Consider the following 20,820-nt stretch of genomic DNA (forward strand, 5'->3'; position numbering starts at 1 on the left):
TCCTCCTCCTTCCTTCCTTCCTTCCTTCCTTCCTTCCTTCCTTCCTTCCTTCCTTCCTTCCTTCCTTCCTTCCTTCCTTCCGTTCCTTCCTTCCTTCCTTCCTTCCTTCCTTCCTTCCTTCCTTCTTCCTTCCTTCCTTCCTCCTTCCTTCCTTCCTTCCTTCCTTCCTTCCTTCCTTCCTTCCTTCCTTCCTTCCTTCCTATCCTTCCTTCGCTTCCTTCCTTCCTTCCTTCCTTCCTTCCTTCCTTCCTTCGCCTTCCTTTCCTTGTCCTTCCTTCCTTCCTTCCTTCCTTCTCCTCCCTCCCTCCCTCCCTCCCTCCCTCCCTCCCTCCCTCCCTCCCTCTCTTCCTTTCCAGCTGTGAATACTCCCAGTCTCTCTCCAGCATGCCTGCTGGAGGTTGGCATTCACCAAGCAGAGATCATGGAAGGGGAAAGCTGCTTAACACAGACCCTGACAGGAGCGTGGGTGGGGAAGAGTGGTGTGTCTGAGCCCTGGGTGCCTGGAACAGCTGTCAGAGTTAACATGGTCCAGCCTGCTGGTGCCACTCCAAGCAGGGCTGGTAGCCTTTGGGTTGTAGCAGCCACATCTTGGACTACTAAGAAGAATGGGAGTTACTAGTCTGGCTGTTTTTTGATAATTCATAACTAGTGCTCTCCAAAGGTAGGCAGCTTTTCCTTCCCCTTCCCCTTCCCCTTTTATGGATTATGTAGTCTGTGGGCTACTTCTAGAGAACTGCTGAGACACTTGGGTGTTCATAAATCCATGGGACCAGATGGGATCCATCCCAGGGTGATGAGGGAGTGGCAGATGAGCTTGCAAAGCTGCTCTCCATCATTTACCAGCAGTCCTGGCTCACTGGGGATGTTCCAGATGTCTGGAAGCTGGCCAGTGTGATGTCCATTCACAACAAGGGCCAGAAGGAGCATCCTGGTAATTATAGGTCAGTGAGCCTGACCTCAGTACCTGGTAAGGTTATGGAAGAGTTTGTACTGAATGTCATCACACAGCACTTGCAGGATGGCCAGGGAATCAGACCCAGCCAGCAGGGGTTCAGGAGGGGTAGGTCGTGTTTGACCAACCTGATCTCCTTTTATGACCAAGTGACCCACCTGGTGGATGCAGGACAGGCTGTGGATGTTGTGTACCTGGGTTTCAGCAAGGCCTTTGACACTGTCTCCCACAGCACACTCCTGGAAAAGCTGGCAGCCCAGGGCTTGGACAGGGCACTCTGTGCTGGGTTAGGAACTGGCTGGATGGCCGGCCCAGAGTGGTGGTGAACGGTGCTGCATCCAGCTGGGGCCAGTCACCAGTGGTGTCCTCAGGGGTCAGAGCTGGGGCCAGTTCTGTTCAATGTTTTTATTGATCACATGGATGAGGGATTGAGTCCTTCATTGGTAAATCTTCAGATGACACCAAGCTGAGAGTGTGTGTCAACCTGTTGGAGGGTAGGAGGGCTCTGCAGAGAGAGCTGGAATGATTGGATGCATGGGCAGAGTCCAGTAGGATGGAGTTTAATAAGCCCAGGTGCTGAGTCCTGCATTTTGGCCACAATAACCCCCGGCAGCACTATAGGCTGGGGACAGAGTGGCTGGACAGTGCCCAGGCAGAAAGGGACCTGGGGGTACTGGCTGACATGGACATGAGCCAGCAGTGTGCCCTGGGGGCCAAGAAGGCCAATGGCTCCTGGCCTGTGTCAGGAACAGTGTGGCCAGCAGGAGCAGGGAGGTCATTCTTCCCCTGTACCTGGCACAGGTGAGGCCACACCTTGAGTGCTGTGTCCAGCTCTGGCCCCTCAGTTTGGGAAGGACCTGGAGACACTGGAGCGCGTCCAGAGGAGGCAACGAGGCTGGAGAGGGGCTTGGGACACAAACCTGTGAGGAATGACTGAGGGAGCTGGGGGTGTTTAGCCTGGAGAAAAGGAGACTCAGGGGTGACCTTGTCACTCTACAACTTCCTGAAAGGTGTCTGGAGCCAGGTGGGGGTTGGTCTCTCTCTCCAGGCAGCAACTGACAGACAAGAGGTCACAGTTTCAAGCTGCATAAAAGGAAATATAGGCTGGATATCAGGAAAACGTTTTTCACAGAAAGAGTGATATAGTACTGGAGTGGTCTGCCCAGGGAGGTGGTGGAGTCGCCATCCCCGGATGTGTTAAAAAAAGACTGGATGTGGCACTTGGTGCTGTGGTTTAATTGAGGTGTTGGGGCATGGGTTGGACTCGATGATCTTGAAGGTCTCTTCCAACCTTGTGATTTTATGATTCTGTGAAATATGGCAAAAAGGGAGCCAAAACAAGTGTGCTTAAATAACGTGACAATGGCAAAAGCCCAGGTATCATTAGAGTGCCTTGTGGTAGGTAGTTTCATGGCTGAGAAGTTTGCATCAGCACCTAATTCTGTAGCTGAGGCTTTACCCTGAAAAGGTCACGTCTGAAGGATGCTAACACCAAACAGATGTCTGGTTTCCTATTCTCTTTTAGAGACTTCAGTAACAGAATTGGCTTTATTCTTGAGATGCTGGACTTCCTAAATTTACAGTATCCTCAGAAACCCTTTGTTAAACTTTCCTTTAGACCACCTGTTGTTTAGAACTTGGCAAAACAAATGCAAGACTGTTTTTTCTCTTGTACTTATAACTTTGTTTTGATTCTGTTCTCATGTAATTTCTTCCAGGCACACTGTTTCTTTTGATTTGATTTGACTAATATGTTTTTCCTTAATGATTCATCTAGCCAGTAGTTTCAGTTTACAGCTGTGAGTGTTTATCAAATGGAAAGTGTGTTTTTTTGGAGTTTACTTCTAAACAAACATAGCTACTGACATGTAAAAGCAGCTTTTTTCTCTTTTTTTCTCTTTTTTTTTTCTGGTCTTTAAAAAGCAGCCTGAATAAAAGGTTTACTGGTACAGTAATATGTCATCTTTTTACTACTGCTCTTTATAAGGTGAATTAAAATCCAAAGCTGAAGACTTGGATTCTGAATATTTGGCACAGACATTTCTTGAAGGATGTCTAAGAGAAGAGATACTCTAGTTTTAAGGACCTCTTCTATCTTTCTGCTTGATCAGAATATATAATGGTTTTAATATAGTCAGCTGTCTCTGCACCATGTTACATTACTGTTTGAACTTTACAGCTTCTTAAAAAGGGCCATGTATATGTTGGTTTGTGTGTGTGAGGAGGAGGGCTGTATGTACACTGAACTTCTCTCTCTCCCTATCTCCCCCTCTTTCTCATATTTTTCTCCTTAATTGTATTGTATAATAGAATCTTCATGTATTCTATAAATCCCTTGATGTAAGGGTAAATATGGACTTTCTGCAGTTGCAAGCTTCCAATAAAAAGCAAAGTAATTCTGTAATAACTTCCATAGTGGAAGGTAGATACCATGGTCCTGCCCCAGAAGTCATAAAATGCGTTTTCCTTTTGTGGCTTCATATTCTGTGAATATTTTGATCATGACAGTGAGCTGCATGAACACCTGTATTAATGAGAAGCAGAGAAATTTCCAGGCCCATGAAACAGAGAATCTAATACAGTGGTGAATTGCATGTACTCGAGCTGTTTTGTGTCCAGAGAGAAGAGGCTGATGAGGCAATAATTTATAAATGGTTTTATCCACACATTGGACACCTAGAAAGGCTTCCTTTTAGTGTTATCAAGCGTTAGCTGCTGGCAGTCTCAGAATAAAATGCTCCTCCCCATCATAAAGGAAAAAGTAATTTCAATAGATAAATGTGATTTGTTAACTATTGCCATCTAGAATAGGGGGGAAGAGGGGGCAAGGGGGAGGTATTGTTCTAGAAATATGGTTTGGGTAAAAGTCATGCATTAATTTTTTTTTCCATAAATCTAAATAGGACCTAATATGTTAAAAAGAAAATTACTTGCTGATTCCAGGCTATTCTAGACCTAGACTGATCAAAAAAGAGCTGGGCTGTGTATGGACTTGCAGGAGAAATGGTTGCTTTGGGAGGAGCTGGAGAAATGTGTTCCTCCTCTGGTTTCAACAGGGTGTGAGGGGGCTTATACAGAGGATTTTTAAAATTTCTTTCTTTAAAGTTCAGTAGGAAAGTTTTCTTTTCTTGGAGGGATGGAAAAAATTTCCAAGTGCTATTTGTAGTGCAAATATTCTTTTGCTATTTCAGTATTCTCATTGGCATTGCTAGAATTCTTCATGTCTTATTTATTTCATATTATAAACTTCTGATTGTAACTTTTGGGGTAACATAAAGTGGATAAAATTGAAACATATGGCAGACAGGATAACTATGCACAATTTGGATCTTTTGGTAATGTGCACACATGAAAATTCACTTTACACTGTCAGGTGAGGCTGTGTTCTTTTAGACACAGGAATTGTTGGACATGTATTTGGAAGGGGATGTGAGATAGCATGAAAGCACCACAGAGAATCCATGTTGGAGCAGGCTCCTGGCAGTAACTCTGACCTATAGAAAGCAGCCCATGCTGGAGTACAGGAGAGCATGCAGAGGAAGGAGCAGCAGAGAAGAGCACATTCCCACAACTACTGCATTTACTCTGTTTTAAACTGGCAGTAAATTTAATTTTTTTTCCCTAAATTTAGTCTGTTTTGCCTGTGATGGTAACTGCTACCTAAACTCCCTGATTCCCTGTCTTTCTATTGACCCATGAGCTTTTTAATCCTATTTTCTCCTTGGTCATGTTGAGGAGGAGGAGCTGCGTGGGTGTCCGGCAGCCACCCAAGGTCAAGCCACCACAGTATACAGTGAATGAATGACTGAACTCTTGGTACAGTGCCAGGGCCTCAGATACCATTTCTGAGTGTTGCTCCATGCCTCTGAGGCAGTGGTTACAGATACCTGTAGAACTGTAATTGTATTTTTAAAGGATGCTGAAAAAAATCTCTAGAAAATTAAGGAGGAAAAAGGCCAAGGGAATAGAATGAATGAAGAATTTCCTCCGTTGTGTTGGACTTAAACTGTAAGGAATGATCTTTAATGGAGAAGAAACCTATGATAGGGTACTCTGGTGTATGGGATCAGTGCTGTTTAATGTCTTCATTATTGACATAGACAAAGGCACCAAGTGCACCCTCGGCAGATTTGCTGACACCAAGATGAGTGGTGCTGTTGCCACACTTGAAGGATTTGATTGTCATCCAGAAGGACCTGGACTAGCTCAAGAACTGGCCCATGGGAATGTCATGATGTTTAAAAAGACTGAATTCAAGGTGCTCCACCTGGGTCAGGCCAACCCCTGGTACCAGTCTAGGCTGGGGGATGAACAGAGAAGCCCTACAAGAAGGACCTGGGGGTGCTGGTGGGTGAGAGGCTGGACGTGCCCCGGCCATGAGCACTGGGAGCCCAGAGCCCCCCGTGTGCTGGGCTCACCCAGAGCCCGTGGGCAGCAGGGCAGGGAGGGGATTCTGCCCCTCTGCCCCCTCTGCTGAGAGCCCACCTGCAGGGCTGCATCCAGCTCTGGGCTCCCAACGTAGAAAGCACAGGGACCTGTTGGAGCAAGTCCAGAGGGCCACTAAAATGATCATGGGGATATGGCATGCCTTCTGTGAAAATAGTCTGAGAAAATTTGGGTTGTTCACCCTATGAAAGAGAAGGCTCTGGAAACACCTTATTGCAGCCTTTCAGTACTTACAGGGGACTTATAAGAAAGATGTGGACAAACTTTTTAGTAGGGCCTGTTGTGGGTTAGGACAAGGGGTAATGGCTTAAACTAAAACAGAGTTGATTCAGACTAGATACAAGGAAGAAAGGTTTTATAGTGAAAGTGGTGAAACACTGACACACATTACCCAAACACAGAGTGGGAATGGATGCCCCATCCCTGGAAACATTCAAGGTCTGGCTGGATAGGGCTCTGAGCAACCTACTCATGTTGAAAATGTTCCTGCTCATTTGCAGGGAGCTTGAACTAGATGACCTTTAGAGATCCCTTCCAACACAAACCATTCTGAGATCCTGATGATATCTTCAAACACACAAAACTTTGAGCACTGAAAGCCCAAATGGACTCACTCAAGGCAGAAGTGAGGCACTAACTTCAACAAAAGTAATCAACTGCTAAAAGACAGCCATAAGAATCAAGAAATTGTTAATTTGTTTGTGTCTTCAGGTCAAGACTAGATATTCATCTGCTAGGGTGTGTGCAACTCTTTCCCCATTAAGCAGGAGAAAGAAAAATTATTTTGGGATGGATGAAGGAAGTCTGTGTGCTTAAGAGCATCTAATCTTGCTGTTTTCCTAGTTTCTGTCAGTCAAAAGAAGATTGTTTTTAACCAAGTCAAATTTCTAAACATTGATGGAAACAGGTTCTCAGTTCTTGTCCATACCCACATATAGCAATTGTTCAGTTGGCTGATGCAGAGGAAGGAAACAGACTGCATTAGAAGTGTCTGTGCTGTCTTCAAAACTAGTACTAAACCAAGAGAACCTGAGATGCTTTTGGGGGAAAACAAAAAAGTAGACCTGTGTAAAGAACTGTGTTCAGTTGTTGTTAAGCACTTGCTAGCCTGACGTGGATTAATTGTAATACCCATGCCCAACTCCTGGGAACTGGGTGGGGGTTGGTGTAGGCCTAGTGGTTATTTCACTTGTTCTTTCTGGAATTTCAGTGTTCCCAATACATGAGTGTGAGGAACCAATTTAATTTTGAGTTCTGTCTCAATATTGTTTGAAATTACCAGAGGTGTGGGGGGGAAGGGGGTTGTACAAGTGCTCCTTGCAGTGTTAGTTATGGATTAATAGATGTCTCCCCAGTTATAAACAGACAATACCATAGCATAAAATGTTTACTGTTTATGTAGAACTTCTTACATGTTAATATCATTATGCCATTGTAAAAAAGAATTACTTATTTTTTACAGATGCCAGAACCTGGAGAAAAAAGACGAACTGTTCAAGGCCAGCCCTGGTCTAGCTCTTAGTTTGTACTCTTTCTCATAGGCGATGTCTTACTTGTACAGTGTGAGCAGGTCTCAAAAATATTGCTTGTAGCTGCCAAAGCACAAGCAATGTGCTTTGTGTGAAATCACAAATGTTTACTGCTGAATTGTCTTTTTCTGCTGTCCCCTTGCAGATCCTGATGTGTCTGGAATCTCCATTGAAACAGATAACAAAAATGTAAAAGCAGAGGAGTTCAAAGGTACAGTATGGGCATTGTTGTGATAATTTTTAATATATCCACAATACATGCAAACTGGGTATACAGAACCTGTGCAGCTGTTGATGTTTTCTTCCTCTTTCCTGAGGAGTCTTGTGCCTACTCTCTCCACTGATTCTGCCTTATCTTTGTCTTGTTCCCATTTTCTCTTACTCAAGGTGGGGTTGACCCAGGTGGACCCCAGAGATCCTTTTCAACCTCACCTGTTGTGTGGTTCTATGACTTGTTTGTCAGTCCTGTAACTTCTGCCTGGTCTCCTTCCACACAATATTATGGGAGCTGATGGAAAGGAGAAACATTAAATATCTTACAAGACAGAAAAGTGAAGGACTAGAGAGAACAGATATAAGTTAGTTGTTTGTAAGTAACAATAATTTAATGGCTATTTTTACTTGTCAGTAGCTGTAATGGCTATTTACATAGTTATATATGTACTCATATATGTGTCATATATAAAATAGCAAATTTCTTCAAATAATGGGGTGGAGAACTTACAGAGGCAAAGAGGAAAACCTATTTGCTGGGTAGATGAGAAAGGGGAGTACTGCAGTGTGAGGTTTGTTATGTGGGTTTGTTTTTTGTATTTGGTCTGAGTGAAGAGAGGTGGGAATTTGGGATCAAAGAAACTGTTCTCTGAGCTTTAAATCTTATTTACCTTTTTGAGGTAATAATCAAATATTTTAGAGGTCTCTAAAACTGTCATCTGGACTTCTGTTAAGTATTCTTCTCTTGACAGAATGCATTTAGAGCTCAAGGCAGGCGAAAGCAGAGAGAAATGCTGCAGCTAATATTAAAGCTTGATTAGGTTCTGTCTTTTTATATTGTGTATGGCTTGCATTTTTTCTTTTGTTATTTGTACATTGAATGGAATCAGTTTAGCACAGCCCAGATGCCGAGCCAAGTTCTCCCTGTGTCGCAGCACTAAGGGGTGGGTGGTAGGGCAAATAGACAGTTACTCCTCTGAGTGCAGCTGGTCTGAAATGCATTTTCCTTTTCTCCTCTAACTCCTCTTACTGTAGAGGAGGATGGTCAGGCACTGGGACAGGGTTCCCAGGGGAGTGGCCATGGTACCAAGCCTGACAGAGCTCAAGGAGCATCTAGGTGACACTCCTAGTCATGGTTTTGTTTTAGTAGTTCTGCAAGGAGCAGGGAGTTGGGCTCACCGATTCTTGGCATTCCTTCCAACTTGAGATATTCTATAATTCTATCACCAATTATAACCTCCAGACCAGATGTAAATCCAAATGAAATATTGTGCAGATCTCTGCAAGATTCCTGAAGGCTTTTGCAGGCCTAGCAGTACCAGTGCTGATGCACAGTATCCTGTGGATCTACCTTAATGCAAGTCTGAAAAATACCTCTCCCTGACTCCATTATTATGGGGAAAAGCAGGAGAGGGGAGCTATAACTAAGGACACCTTTATTATGTTGTCTCTGTTCTGTGCACACTCCCTTTCTTCCATCCATTCCTTTTCTCTGAATAAGATTAGTGGGTGGGCATCAGTGCTAGGGTTTTTTCCTGAAACAAAAACATGTGGCATGAGAGAAAGGGACAGCTCATTTGAGACAGAGGTGACTTGTTCAGCTGAGAACACTTCAGCTGAGCTGTCTCTGTGTCAGCTAATAGAGACCAGCTCATTTGACAAGCCAGCTGTCACAAGGCCAGTAGCAAAAGCAAGCTGAGCTCGACTGATGGTTTTTCTTTGTTAGAAGGATAAAAAACAAAATGGGAAGGAAACTAGCAAATCTTAAGATTCAGGAAGCCTCCACCCATACACTCAACCTGAAGTCAGGAACCTCAGACTTCCTGAGCGTACAGTATGTTTTTCAAAACAGCCAGTGCATGTGTAACATGTTTCTGGCAAGGAATGCCCTCCTGCCTCAATTTTTCTTTCAAGTCTGGATATTTTTTTCCCCTGTGAGGTATCACCAAGGCTACCAGTCTGGGCTTTTGTTTCTTTTCAGAGCAGACCTAGGAAATCAGACTCTGAAAGGCAAGGGAGTAGATCTGTCTGTAGCTCCTAATTACCTTCCAGCCTCATTTGTTTAGACTGGATAGGAGGATGATGGTTGATTATGTTTCAGCAGTGCATGTTGGCATTATGAAAGCTAGACAGGCCGTGTCAAAACTATAAAGGCTTTTGCTCTGGATATTGTGGCCTGTATTGGAAAATTAGTAGTTTACAGGTAGCAAGGTCTATATTGCATTTGTTTCTTTAACCATCTTACTGAAATATTTTTCATCTCCATTAAGTTACACATTTAAACAGAAAAGCTATTGAGACTGAATTCAGAGTGGTAATTCAAAAAATATGTTTGTAACAGGGTCAGAGTCCCCTTTTTTAGGGGTGATCTGCTCAGAAATGTTTAAAATGAGGGTAGTAATAAAGAATGTAATTGATAAAGTAGATATTCCCATATTAGATGGGCAAAGTAACAAACAGCATGGGAATCCCCAGCATCTGAAGTTTGACCTAAAAGCCACTGAAGTATAAGAACATTACTGTTTTCTTTTTCCCCACTGTGTTAGTGTAAATCTGGAGAAGCATCACTTTGAGAAGTAGATCTGGCCATTGCTGACTGTACAAGTTCTTTTGAAGGAGGAACATGAATTTCAAGGAGCCTGAATGTATACCAACACAATACTGAAATCTCTAATTTTCCTTTTTGTCTTTATTTTTTTTTCTTCCCTCTAGAGGCTATTCTTAGTTGCAAACACAAATTTTCGAAAGGGATGAGTTTAAGAATAGAGTGGAAGAAAATCCAATCTCAAGGAGTCTCATTTGTCTACTACAACAGTGAATTTACAGGTACAGTGCTGCAAATGGACGGTTTAACATGTCATTCTCTAGCATAGCTACTGACTCTTTCTTGGGGAACACCACCAAGAATAAGACTGAACAAGAAAGCTCTTGGCTGTTCAAATAGAAGAGCTGTCATTTTGAGAAAGAGAATTGTTCTCTGGGGGGGGGGGGAAGGCATTTTTTAATAAAATCATCAATTATTAGTTACCTTTTAATTAAGTTAAATAGAATAAAATTAAAGACTAAGATATGGTACTGCAGATTTCTTGGGATTTTTCAACATGCGGATGTAAACGCCCCTGAACTACTGCAGGCTCTGCACTCCTATCCTAAAAAGATGTTTCTGAAGCCTCCTGTAAAGCAGGAGGCTTAGATATGAATAATGCAGCATTTTTTATATACATAAAATATAAACTCAGCTGTATATTATAAATTATTTGTATTCTTTTCAGAAGTAGACTTTCTCATTGTATGTTTTAAAAGGGAGTTACTTAAGCTCTGTGTGTTGGAGAACATATGGGTCTCTCTTACACTGTACACAATAAACAAAGGCTGAGAAGTAAAATAAAAGCACAGAGATTTTTGTTAGTTTGTAGAGCTTGCAGATGTGTTGACCTTGATGAACTTGTTTTTTTCCTGCATATATCTAATTTAGAGAAACACGGGAACTCATGCTTCTGTGTGTGTATGTAACTTTCATAATAAGCTGTAGAATTAAAAAACTTCTTTGTTGTTAGAAGGCAGTATTTTTGCTAAATCCATCAAGTTTTTCTTGCCAAGTTAAAATGTCAAATATTCTGCTGTGGTCACACAACTTTTTCTTTAAGGTAATTAAGTTAGTGATTGCCATGTGAGTAGTGGAAAGGGGTGTCTTTCAGTCACCTCACTACTGCTGTACATATTTTCTTGAAACACCTGCAGAAAAATGCATTCCATCTTCCAAATGAATAATGTATGGAGGTATTTTGAATTGAGGGTGGTTTTTTGGACTAAATGGAAGGTTCATACTGTATTGAGAAGGGGATTACATATTGCTCTTTGCTGATAGGTAGCTAACACTGAACAAATGAGCCATAGTTTCTTGTATAATATGACATAAAATATCAATAAATTGTACATGATTTCAGAATAAGCCAATGAGCCATAGGTATTTGCTTCAGAGTGAAAGAGGGGAAATTTATGTTAGATATGCAGAGGAAATATACAAAGGAAGTTCTTCCCTGCGAGGATGGTGAAGCACTGGCACAGGCTGGCCAGAGAAACTGTGGCTGCCCCTGCCTGGAAGTGCTCCAGACCAGGTTGGATGGGGCTGGGAACAACCTGGTCTAGTGGAAGGTGTCCCTGCCCACAGCAGTGGGAATGGAACAAGATGATCTTCAAGGTCCCTTCCACTCCAAACCACTCTGTGATTCTATGATTCTCTAAGCAAAGAGCAGAAACCTCTCTGTCTGTTCTCCCTGAAGGTGATCTTCGAGGCCGAGCAGAGATGCTGAATACAGGAATCCGAATTAGGAATGTGACCAGAAGGGATTCTGGGACTTACCGCTGTGAAATCAGTGCCAAGAGTGAAGAGGGGCAACGCCTGGGAGAGGCTACTATTACTCTCACAGTATTGGGTACAAACTTTATTACTTAGGCTTTTTAAAGAAACTGGATGATGGCATGTTGGGATGTTGAAGGTAGGGTTGTCCACACAGGGTGTGGCTGCTGGGTTTTTGGGTCTTCTTCAGGCTGGTTTTATAGACACACTTGCACATGAACATTCTACAACATCACAAAACAGCTTGGCAAAAGTCACACTTGCATTAGAAAGGGACATAACTAGGGTTTTATGAAATCAAAGTGAGTTTCAGTTCTCTAAACTGAAATCGCTCAGTGACTGAGAATCTGGATAAGATGATCATGGTGTTTGGCACTGGAAAGTCAGCATCTGTCAACACTTATCAAATATTCATAAGCAGAAGTTTGTTCCAAGATGCTACAGTCTCCTCCTGGTTTTAAAAGGAGAGAGTTTTTGTGCAGTGACAGCCAGAGAGCTGGCAATCAGTGGACTTTATTTACAGGAGAGATGGTCGTGCCTGCTGGGGAGCAGTTGTTCTTTGTGGGTCTTTGTTTTCTTTCCCAGTTAAGGAATTGATGGAAAAGAATATTGAGCACATTTTTCTCACGTTGGGTTTGGTATTTGTTGCACTGAATGAGTGGTAGAGGCCAATAGTTTTCCTTTTTTACCTGTACAGGAACAAAAGAAAATACTTGCTTTTGTAGATTCTACATTTGTCCCATTAAAACTAATAATTGGTCATTAAAAATTATACATAAAGTTTCTATGTTCTTCATAAAAGATGATAAACACATGAACTTCTGATTGGCATCAACAATGAAGTAACCACACTTTCTTCTACTCTCACAACAGCTTTCCTGTTTTAAATGTGGCTTCTTAATTTAAAGTTGAAGTCTTCGAGGTCAAAGGAGAAAGGGTGGGGAGGCAGCATGTGTTGCTTACAAACCTTTTTGAAAGTTAATGTGAATTAGCATTTCATTTGGTTTTCTTTATTTCTGCTTTTTATCTTAAAATCAACCAAGAAAAAACAATCAATACTAGTTAAGGTATCAGTTGTTCTTTTAATGTTCCATGGATGCCTTTTCACCATTATTTTTCTTCTATATAATGTTAAGTACCAAAAAAAAAAATTAAGTTTCTTTTCTGTTCACATTTTAAAAATCAAAAAAAGATATGTTCATCTTCATAGTAGAAGGAACAAACAGTTCTCCTGCATGTGAGTGGGGGAATGTTCATTTTTAATTTAAACTGGAATGCAGTAACCAATTGAATTTGGTCCTCAGACTGGGGTTTATAAAGTGCCTATGATGACTGCTGATGTCTCGGTGAATCTTTCTGACATTCACTTCTCAAAAATTTACTCCTTTTAATACAAAAACTCTTTTTCCTCTTCCTCACTTCTGTTTCTTAGTACTAGGGTAGGGAAGGGGCCAATTGCTGGACTACAGATTCAAAGTTATCCCATCTCTTGCATATAAGAAACAAAGTGAAACAAACTCTCTGGGGTTGGATGAAAGTGAACAGATTGGAGAGAGGATGACACAGCATATGGTGGGGGGAGGCTGGCAGTAAGCACCACTTTCATTTTTAGCAACTCATAAATTTTACTGTGCTCTCAGTAGCAGGGTTGTGCCTTCCAGCCCTTCTCCTACACTTCATTTCATTGATGTAGTAATTATCAAGTGCTCACTTCCTCACAATGACTGTCAGCCTGCTGTCATGTTGTCATGATCCCATTAGCAAAGTTCTTAGAAATGCCCCTGCCCAAATCAAGGTGCAAACAAGACCAAATGCCAGTGACAATAGTATGGGGTTTATTTAATAGTAAATATATGAGAGAAGAAGAGAGAGAGAAATAAGAAATAGCTGTGAGAGACAGAGAATAACAGGGACAGAATAAGGAAAATCCCAATGATGTTTCACTGATCCTCTCCAGCTGGTGTTCTTGGTGGTGAAGAAGAAAAGCATAGAATCTGATGGATTAATATACACTCAGTCTGGGTAGGAAAACCCAGGTACCTCCCTTGGGGGGCAGGGGGAGTTTGCCATTGTCCCTTATAACAGACTGGGTTCGTTGCATCGCATGCAGTCCTGTGGTGCAAGGCTTCAGGAATGACTCTGGGGAGCACTTTAGGGGGTCTTTGATGGATTAAGGCACCCCCTCAGCTGCCTCTCACATCAATGTCCCATGGATGTGGCCTTCCCAAGGTTGTGTAAGGGAAGATGGGTTCCCTGCCCCAGAGCAGAGGTTACAACACACCAAAACTTTCTCCCCCCACCTTGGCTGGGGGGGATCTGTGCAAACCTGCTCCCAACAAATGGTCTACTGTGACAGCTATAGCTGTCCTATAGCTGCACAGATAATTAGGCCACAACAGATACCAACTCGACCAGCCTAGCTCATTAGAGAATAAGCAGAAAACAAGTCCCCAGGTTTTAAGTTGATAGGCTGAATTCAAGTTCAAACAAAGGGACCCCAGCCAGTCCCTTTGAACCAGGAATGCACCTGTATCACTGGCCAGTGAGCTGGGCAGAGTTAAGACCTGTGACCAATAATATCTGTAAGCATGGGAAATTCAAAGCCCACACAAAGAGGGTACACATCAATAAACTCTGGCTGTTGCTGCATGAACCTTGCTGTGTATATGTCACATTCCTGTCCCCACCATCAGTGACAGGCTACAGCCTCCCTCACCCCAAAGCAAGCCCAAGATGATTCTTAGCACAGCTGCTAGGTTTGGCTTACATTCTTTTCCTTGTTTACTTGCTTGTTTCAGGTGATTGAAGAACGAGTTTTCACTTTATTTAATCTCAGCACTTTGACTTTCAGTCCAAAGTCCCAGTCAGGTATCTTCAGAGAGGCTTCTTTAGTTGTAGCTTCTTTATACAGTTTTTGTTATAATGGGCAAAACTTTGTATCAGTGTTTGAGGCATGAACTATTTCAGACTCTGACAGATGTGGACAGTATAAGTACATGTGTAACAAGTTCAATTTCGCTGTCCAGTTGCTCCGACTACTCCAGTGTGTGAGGTACCCAGCTCCGCAATGACAGGAACAGTCGTGCAGATGAGTTGTAAGGAAACTGAGGGCTCCCCTCCATCGGAGTACCAGTGGTACAAGAATGGTGTTGCCTTGCTGGAGAAGACAGGAACAGGCAGTGCTAGAGCAGCAAACATAACTTACACCATGAATAAAAAGTCTGGCACTCTGGTAAGTGTAATAACCAACTCTGTCATAGACAGCTATCAAGGAGACCAAATTTACTGTTCAGTAAAATGACACACAGGGGTCTAAATCCGAAAATTCACATGGTCTTTGTTGGAGGTCAATGTCATGCTGAAATGTGCTGAGGAATGTAGAAGGTGGTTTGTGCCTCAAACCAGTGACAGGCCATAGACATTTAATGATACACACAAACTGGGGGAGGTGCAAGGCTGCAGTAGTGATAACTGAGTCTAGAAATACATGACAAATTTTGCCTTGTCAGTTGGTAAACTAGTGCCAGGTAACAATGAGGTTTTGGTATGGCAACAGAGATATATTTGACAGAACCTTGAATTTGGAATAGTAGCTTCATACACTTCAAGGGGAGTGCATCACTCAGGGCAGTACAGAATCTCTGCAATCCAGTGCCATTTACAAATTCCCATTCAGCACCTGTGAAGTCAGGGGGAATGAGCTGGGACTGTAAGCAAGCTTAGTTCTTCATTTTAGTTGTAGTTTGTTTTGTGGTTTGTGGTGTTGGGTTCTATTTTCCTTCAGAGCTGGCTGTCTCTCTCATTCTTCCCCCATTAGCTGATCCTTCAAAAGAACTTGATGCTACTTAAGGAGCTGAGATTTTGCAGAAGTAAAGAGCTGTTCTAAGAACAGTACTCTTGTGCAAAATCAAACATGGAAACAGAAGTATGACTAAGCATTCAGATGTTCTGAAAACAATCACGGAAATCAGGCAGACTAGTCAAACTTCCAAATCACTTCTGAAAATATCAAAGTATGGCATACATTAAAAAGAAACAGTTAACAAGTCTAATAATTGGGAAATTAGAAATACTGGAACTGACGAGGTCAGTTTCTATCTATCTCCATGTTACAGATCAAGTGAGAGCTTTAGAAAAGCCCTGCCTTAGGCTTAGACTTTTTGCAACAGCTCTACTTAGGTGACCTGCACCTAAATCACTCTGGCTCACAAGTTCTTAAGAGTGGACAATTTGTTCTATTATAAAACAAAGGTATAGGGACAGAATTTTATCATTTATTTCTTTCTTAAATATCCCACCATAGCTTAGGTTAGACAATATTAAAATTAAAACAATGTCCTTGTTCAGGAAAAACTGTTTTCCTGTGAAACAAATGGGATTCCTTGTGATAGAAAACTGCAAAATTTTGTAGTTTTAATTCAATAAGTAACTCATTATAGAGTTTTGTACTCTATAATGAGTTACTTATTGAATTAAAAGAAAGTAACAGACAAGAGGCCTTAAACAGTTATTTATTACACAGTGTAAAATAAAATAACTACTTGTGGATTATATAAAAGTGCATGACATTAAGGAACCTATATTACAGCTAGCAAGGAAACAGTATAGGTTAGGAGTCAGTGTAACTCACCACCGAATTGCTGATAGCATACACATTGTCCTTACACTCAGCCCCCAGGAGAGGAACCACAAAGTGGGGTCCTGACTTTGGGGGGGAGACCCCACACATTTCCAGAGAATGTGCAGAACATTTCTGCTTTGTGAAAATATGGTGTAGCTTTTATAATTTGTAAAGTGAAGTGTATGTCAGTCAGAAATTCCAGCTTGTCTTTCCATATCTGCTTCCACAGCAAGATGTTTACTGTCAGCTGGAAGCATCAATCCCATGGCAATGAAATGATTCACTGCAAGATAAACTATCCTGATTGAGTTACTTCACCAAGGCTCGTGTGAGGCTCATGTGAGAGCATGATGCTCTGAGTTATTGCATCAACTAACAAGCAACAGATAAGCTCTTCTCTGGTGAGGGAAGATGTCCTGCCACAGTCTCATTTTCATTTCATTTTCATTTTTACAGCAGTAGTACTTGATAAATAGTATGGTTTAGCATTTCTCTGCTGGAAGAAGACAAAGTGCATTTTTGGAGGGTCAAGAACCACCCAAACAATTCCTTACTTCTGAAAAATTTCAGTTGACAATGCATCGTAAGTAGTATGTGTCATGTTTTTTGAAGGATCAGTTAATGGGGTTGTTGTTTTGATAAAATGAAGAAACTGTTTGATTTCAGGTATTCTGAAATTAGAGCATATCTAAAAAAGTGGATATTATTGGAAAGTTCTGGTCCACTGAAAATTAATTTCCTTGTAGATATACTCCACTGAGTTAAATGTCCATCTAAAGGAACCTCTTAAGCAATAAGCAGAAGTTGAAGAACCAGGGAATGTAACCAGGGAGCTGTTACAAGGTTGAAATCGACCAGAATTTCTTGCCTTCAGGTTTTTTTGGGTTTCATTTGTTTAAAACAAACAAATCTACATTGACATGTGAAAATTTCTATCCTACAGGATTTTTCCCCCTGTTCTGACAATGGTTTTGGACTCTTTCTTAACAGCTGTTTAATACAGTAACAAAGAATGACACTGGAGAGTATTTCTGTGAAGCCTCCAATGGGATTGGATTATCTCAGAAATGCTCAGTGAAGCGAATGCAAGTTGGTATGTGTGAAAGAAAATAATGGTGGAAAACAGTCTTGCAGTAGGATTTATGTCATTACATGGTACAACTAAGAATGTAAGAACAGATTGAATTAAATATTTTTATTTGATTGTGGCTTTTGGGAGGAGGGGAAATAATAAGTTCCTTATCACCATAATTAGGGTTTAGATTGCTAAACACTGAATTCACAGAAAATCATCAGCCATATGAGAGCTTTAATATTTCCAAATGCTTTTGTGGAAGGCTTACAGAAGAGTGTGCCAGTCCACTGGGGTGTTTTCTTCACATAAAGCCTCCCTTTTGGGATTCATTCATGGGAAATCTTAATGTAACAGTCTGTAACAACCCAAAATGTGTGAGGGTTTTTTTTGCAAAATATACAACTGGTTCTTGCAGATATCATAGGAAAGCAAGTGGTAACAAATCCTAATAACTACTGCAGGGAAGATCCTGGTCAAGTGCTCCATAAAGCAGCACTCAGAACTGCAAAGTTCCATATGGTGCTTTCATGGAACTTAGCTGAAAATCACTGTGTCATGGCTGTTACTGCATTATTGGTGGATTATGAGCAAATGTTCCTCAAGCTATTGAGATACAATCACTTTGTGAAAATATGCACTAAGTCCTAAATTGCTGTCACCCTAAATTGTGCAAACATTTGTTAGGTTTTGGGGTAAAAATCCCAACCATATATTAAAATATGCTTAAAGTTAGGATCCAAATAATTGGAAACATAACAAAAACCTATGAAAATGTTTCTGGTTCTTGATAATTTTGGTTTTCCTAAAATATATGATATTCTGAAGCTCTTAGTATATCAGGATATGGGTGTGGTCTTTGTCATGGTTGAAGTCAAGCCATCACCTTAAAAATGGCCAGATGTTTCAGTAGCCTGCTGTAGAGTTTAACTTCAGGCAACTCAGCTTTACTGTGTTGTATTTTTAAAGCCTTGCTATTTAAAAATGTAAAAATCACTGCATTTCAAAAAACTTATTTGAAGAGTTCTTTAGAAGTGGAACTCAATTGCCATCAGCTGTTTCAGTTGTGTTAAGCAAATAACTATATGAAAAAACTTGCTTAACATTTACAAAAATTTCAAGATGTTTTTCTTCAGAGACATGTGACTTGGGTAATACTTATCTGGGGTAGATATGATAAGGAATATGTATCCCTTGGTCTTTCTTATTCTTTCCTTACTTTTGACCCAAACGAAGCAGTTGATGCATACCAAGCACTTCTGTTAAAGTGGCTGTGGTACATTAGTGCTCTTTTACTGCTTAAATACATCTAACTGTTGCTAATTAACTTATGCATCTTGGGCCAAAGCCCACCTATAGATACAAAAATGTCTGTGGTAATTAGGGGAAAATCCAGCCAGTGGAAATTTTTACAATTTAGAACATAGGACTTCTGCTTTATAATTACAGATGACCTTAATCTAAGCGGTATCATTGTGGCTGTAGTAATTGTGGCTCTGGTGATGGTGCTGTGTGGCCTTGGAGTATTCTATGCTCAAAAAAAGGGCTACTTTGCAAGTAAGTAGAATAAAATCACTCCTTCCTTGAGTCAGAGAATGTCTGTCTTTAGCAGTGTTTCCATGACACTCTCTCTTGCCTAGAGAAGCTGTGGGTGCCCTGTCCCTAGAAGTGTTCAAGGACAGGTTGGAGTCCTGAGCAACTAGATCTAGTGCAAGGTGTCCCTGCTTATGGCAGAGAGTTGGAACCAGATGATCTTTAAGATCCCTTCCTACCCAAACCATTCCATGATTTTATGATTCTGATGATGTCCTCCTTTCCATGAAGGTTCTAACTCCATGGTACTGAAGCTGGAGAGCATTAAAACAGCAATATTTTGTGCAGATATTTTTATTCTGTCAACATTTACTGCAAAAGGTACTTTGCAAATGACACGGAGATGTTTGTGTAGTTGCTTAAGGCTACCAAACAACAATCTACAGAAAGCAACGAGCCTGACTCTGGTTCTTGGAACCTGTCCACCCTATTTTTGATAAGGAATGCCTAAGAAAGACAAAATAAAATTAAACCTGTTTTAGTCAACAGTGCCTGACCAACTAAGTTCTGATGAAAGGGAAACTAAATTAACTGTCTTCTTCCTCTGGGTCATGGAAAAAGTTTGCTTTTAGGGATTGCTGCATAAAGCCTGACATCCAGCAAGCCTCTCTGTAGCCTTTACATTGGTACCTATAGGCTTGAGCACAGCAACAATAGATGTCAAACATTGGAGTCTGAAAAGGTCGGCTGCCTGAAATTACCAGAGGCTGCAGAGCTGCTCGTTAGAGTTCACTTGGAGCTTCATTGACCCTTGAAACCTAATCTTTCTTCTGCCTAAACTCACTACACCAAAAAGAGACATTTGGTTCAGAAACTCCTTCTAGAAACTGAAGAGCTGAATATTCTAGAAATAACTATTTCAAAGAACTTTAAAACAGCTAAGGAAAACTGTTCATGTGCTAATTCTTTTTTTTTTCCTTTCTTTTTCAGAGGAAAGTTCTTCCCAGTAAGTATGCAAGTAGTACATAAATCACTGCAAACCTCATTTACATTTCAGATGACTTAGTAACTATAATGATTTTTACAGCCTTTCTAACATGATTCTTGTGCAATAGCTTTCTTGACACTGAGATAAACCTGATCCTACACACTAGCTGGTGTCCTTAATAGAAACCAGCGTGCTGGTCAGAATGTGAATCATTACATTGCTGTGGTAAATACACAGAGATGTGTCTTTTTACATAGTTACAGCTTACACTTCTAACTCAGCTATTCATGTGTCTCCTCTTCAAACTACACAAAAGACAATCAGAACCAAATTGAACTGCTCTCATATCTGTATCTACAGGTTATTTCAGGAAGTGTTTTGTGAAAACATAACTGGTAGAAACTTGCTGACAGTATCTGGTCTATTCCTTTGATATGGATTTATTTCACTCAAATTTCTTAGTAGCGAGTCAGAATTCTTCAAGCTATTTTAGTTCTGGCCATGAGCTAGACAAAAAGTGTAACTGGAAGACTTGGAAAGACGAGCTAGAGAAGGAGTTTGGCAGTGGTTTATGAGATAATGACTGATATCTAAAACCATTCAATGGATTTGTTATTGTAAGTTTTTTCTAAGAGGAGAGGAAAAACCCCTGAGGATTGCTGGAAATCTGGAGAAATGCATTCATATATAAGGCTTTCAAAGGGATAAAGCCAACCCCAGAAAAGTCACTATTTAACCTGTATTCCTTTCCTGCTCTATTAACAGAAAGAAGACAAACTATCAATCTACAAGTGAAAAGGCAAGTCTTTTGTGTTCACTAGTGTGTTTTAGATATCTTCAAAGTTCCTTACATCTGTAATGTCTTTCCACATGTACACAAACTCCTCACTCCTGCTGTGCCCGTACCTGGCAACACTATATCTGCATTTACAGCTTCCTGTTGCATGGTGTTAAATGCAACACAGGTGCAGCACTTTGCTGCGTACTTTGCATCTTCTTGTACATATTGATTAAGTAACTGAGACACAGTCCAAGACAGCAATGAGAGAAAGACTGGGCCCTAACTCTTCTAAGAATAATGTGGGTCAAAAGACTTAACTAAATAT

The 20,820-nt window shown here is 41.1% G+C and overlaps 1 protein-coding gene across 1 annotated transcript in view; it reads left to right on the forward strand.

The window, feature by feature from the left end:
- JAM2 (junctional adhesion molecule 2) overlaps positions 1-20,820 on the forward strand; it is a 43,763-nt gene that overhangs the window by 17,914 nt on the left and 5,029 nt on the right. The window contains exons 2-9 of the mRNA XM_009098885.4: positions 7,073-7,138; positions 9,853-9,966; positions 11,424-11,576; positions 14,527-14,732; positions 17,112-17,214; positions 18,643-18,750; positions 19,717-19,732; positions 20,480-20,513. Of these exons, the coding sequence (XP_009097133.1) occupies positions 7,073-7,138; positions 9,853-9,966; positions 11,424-11,576; positions 14,527-14,732; positions 17,112-17,214; positions 18,643-18,750; positions 19,717-19,732; positions 20,480-20,513 (800 nt within the window). The remainder of the gene's footprint in view (positions 1-7,072; positions 7,139-9,852; positions 9,967-11,423; positions 11,577-14,526; positions 14,733-17,111; positions 17,215-18,642; positions 18,751-19,716; positions 19,733-20,479; positions 20,514-20,820) is intronic.

This window comes from Serinus canaria, chromosome 1, assembly GCF_022539315.1.
Source record: "Serinus canaria isolate serCan28SL12 chromosome 1, serCan2020, whole genome shotgun sequence".
Lineage (NCBI taxonomy): Eukaryota > Metazoa > Chordata > Aves > Passeriformes > Fringillidae > Serinus > Serinus canaria.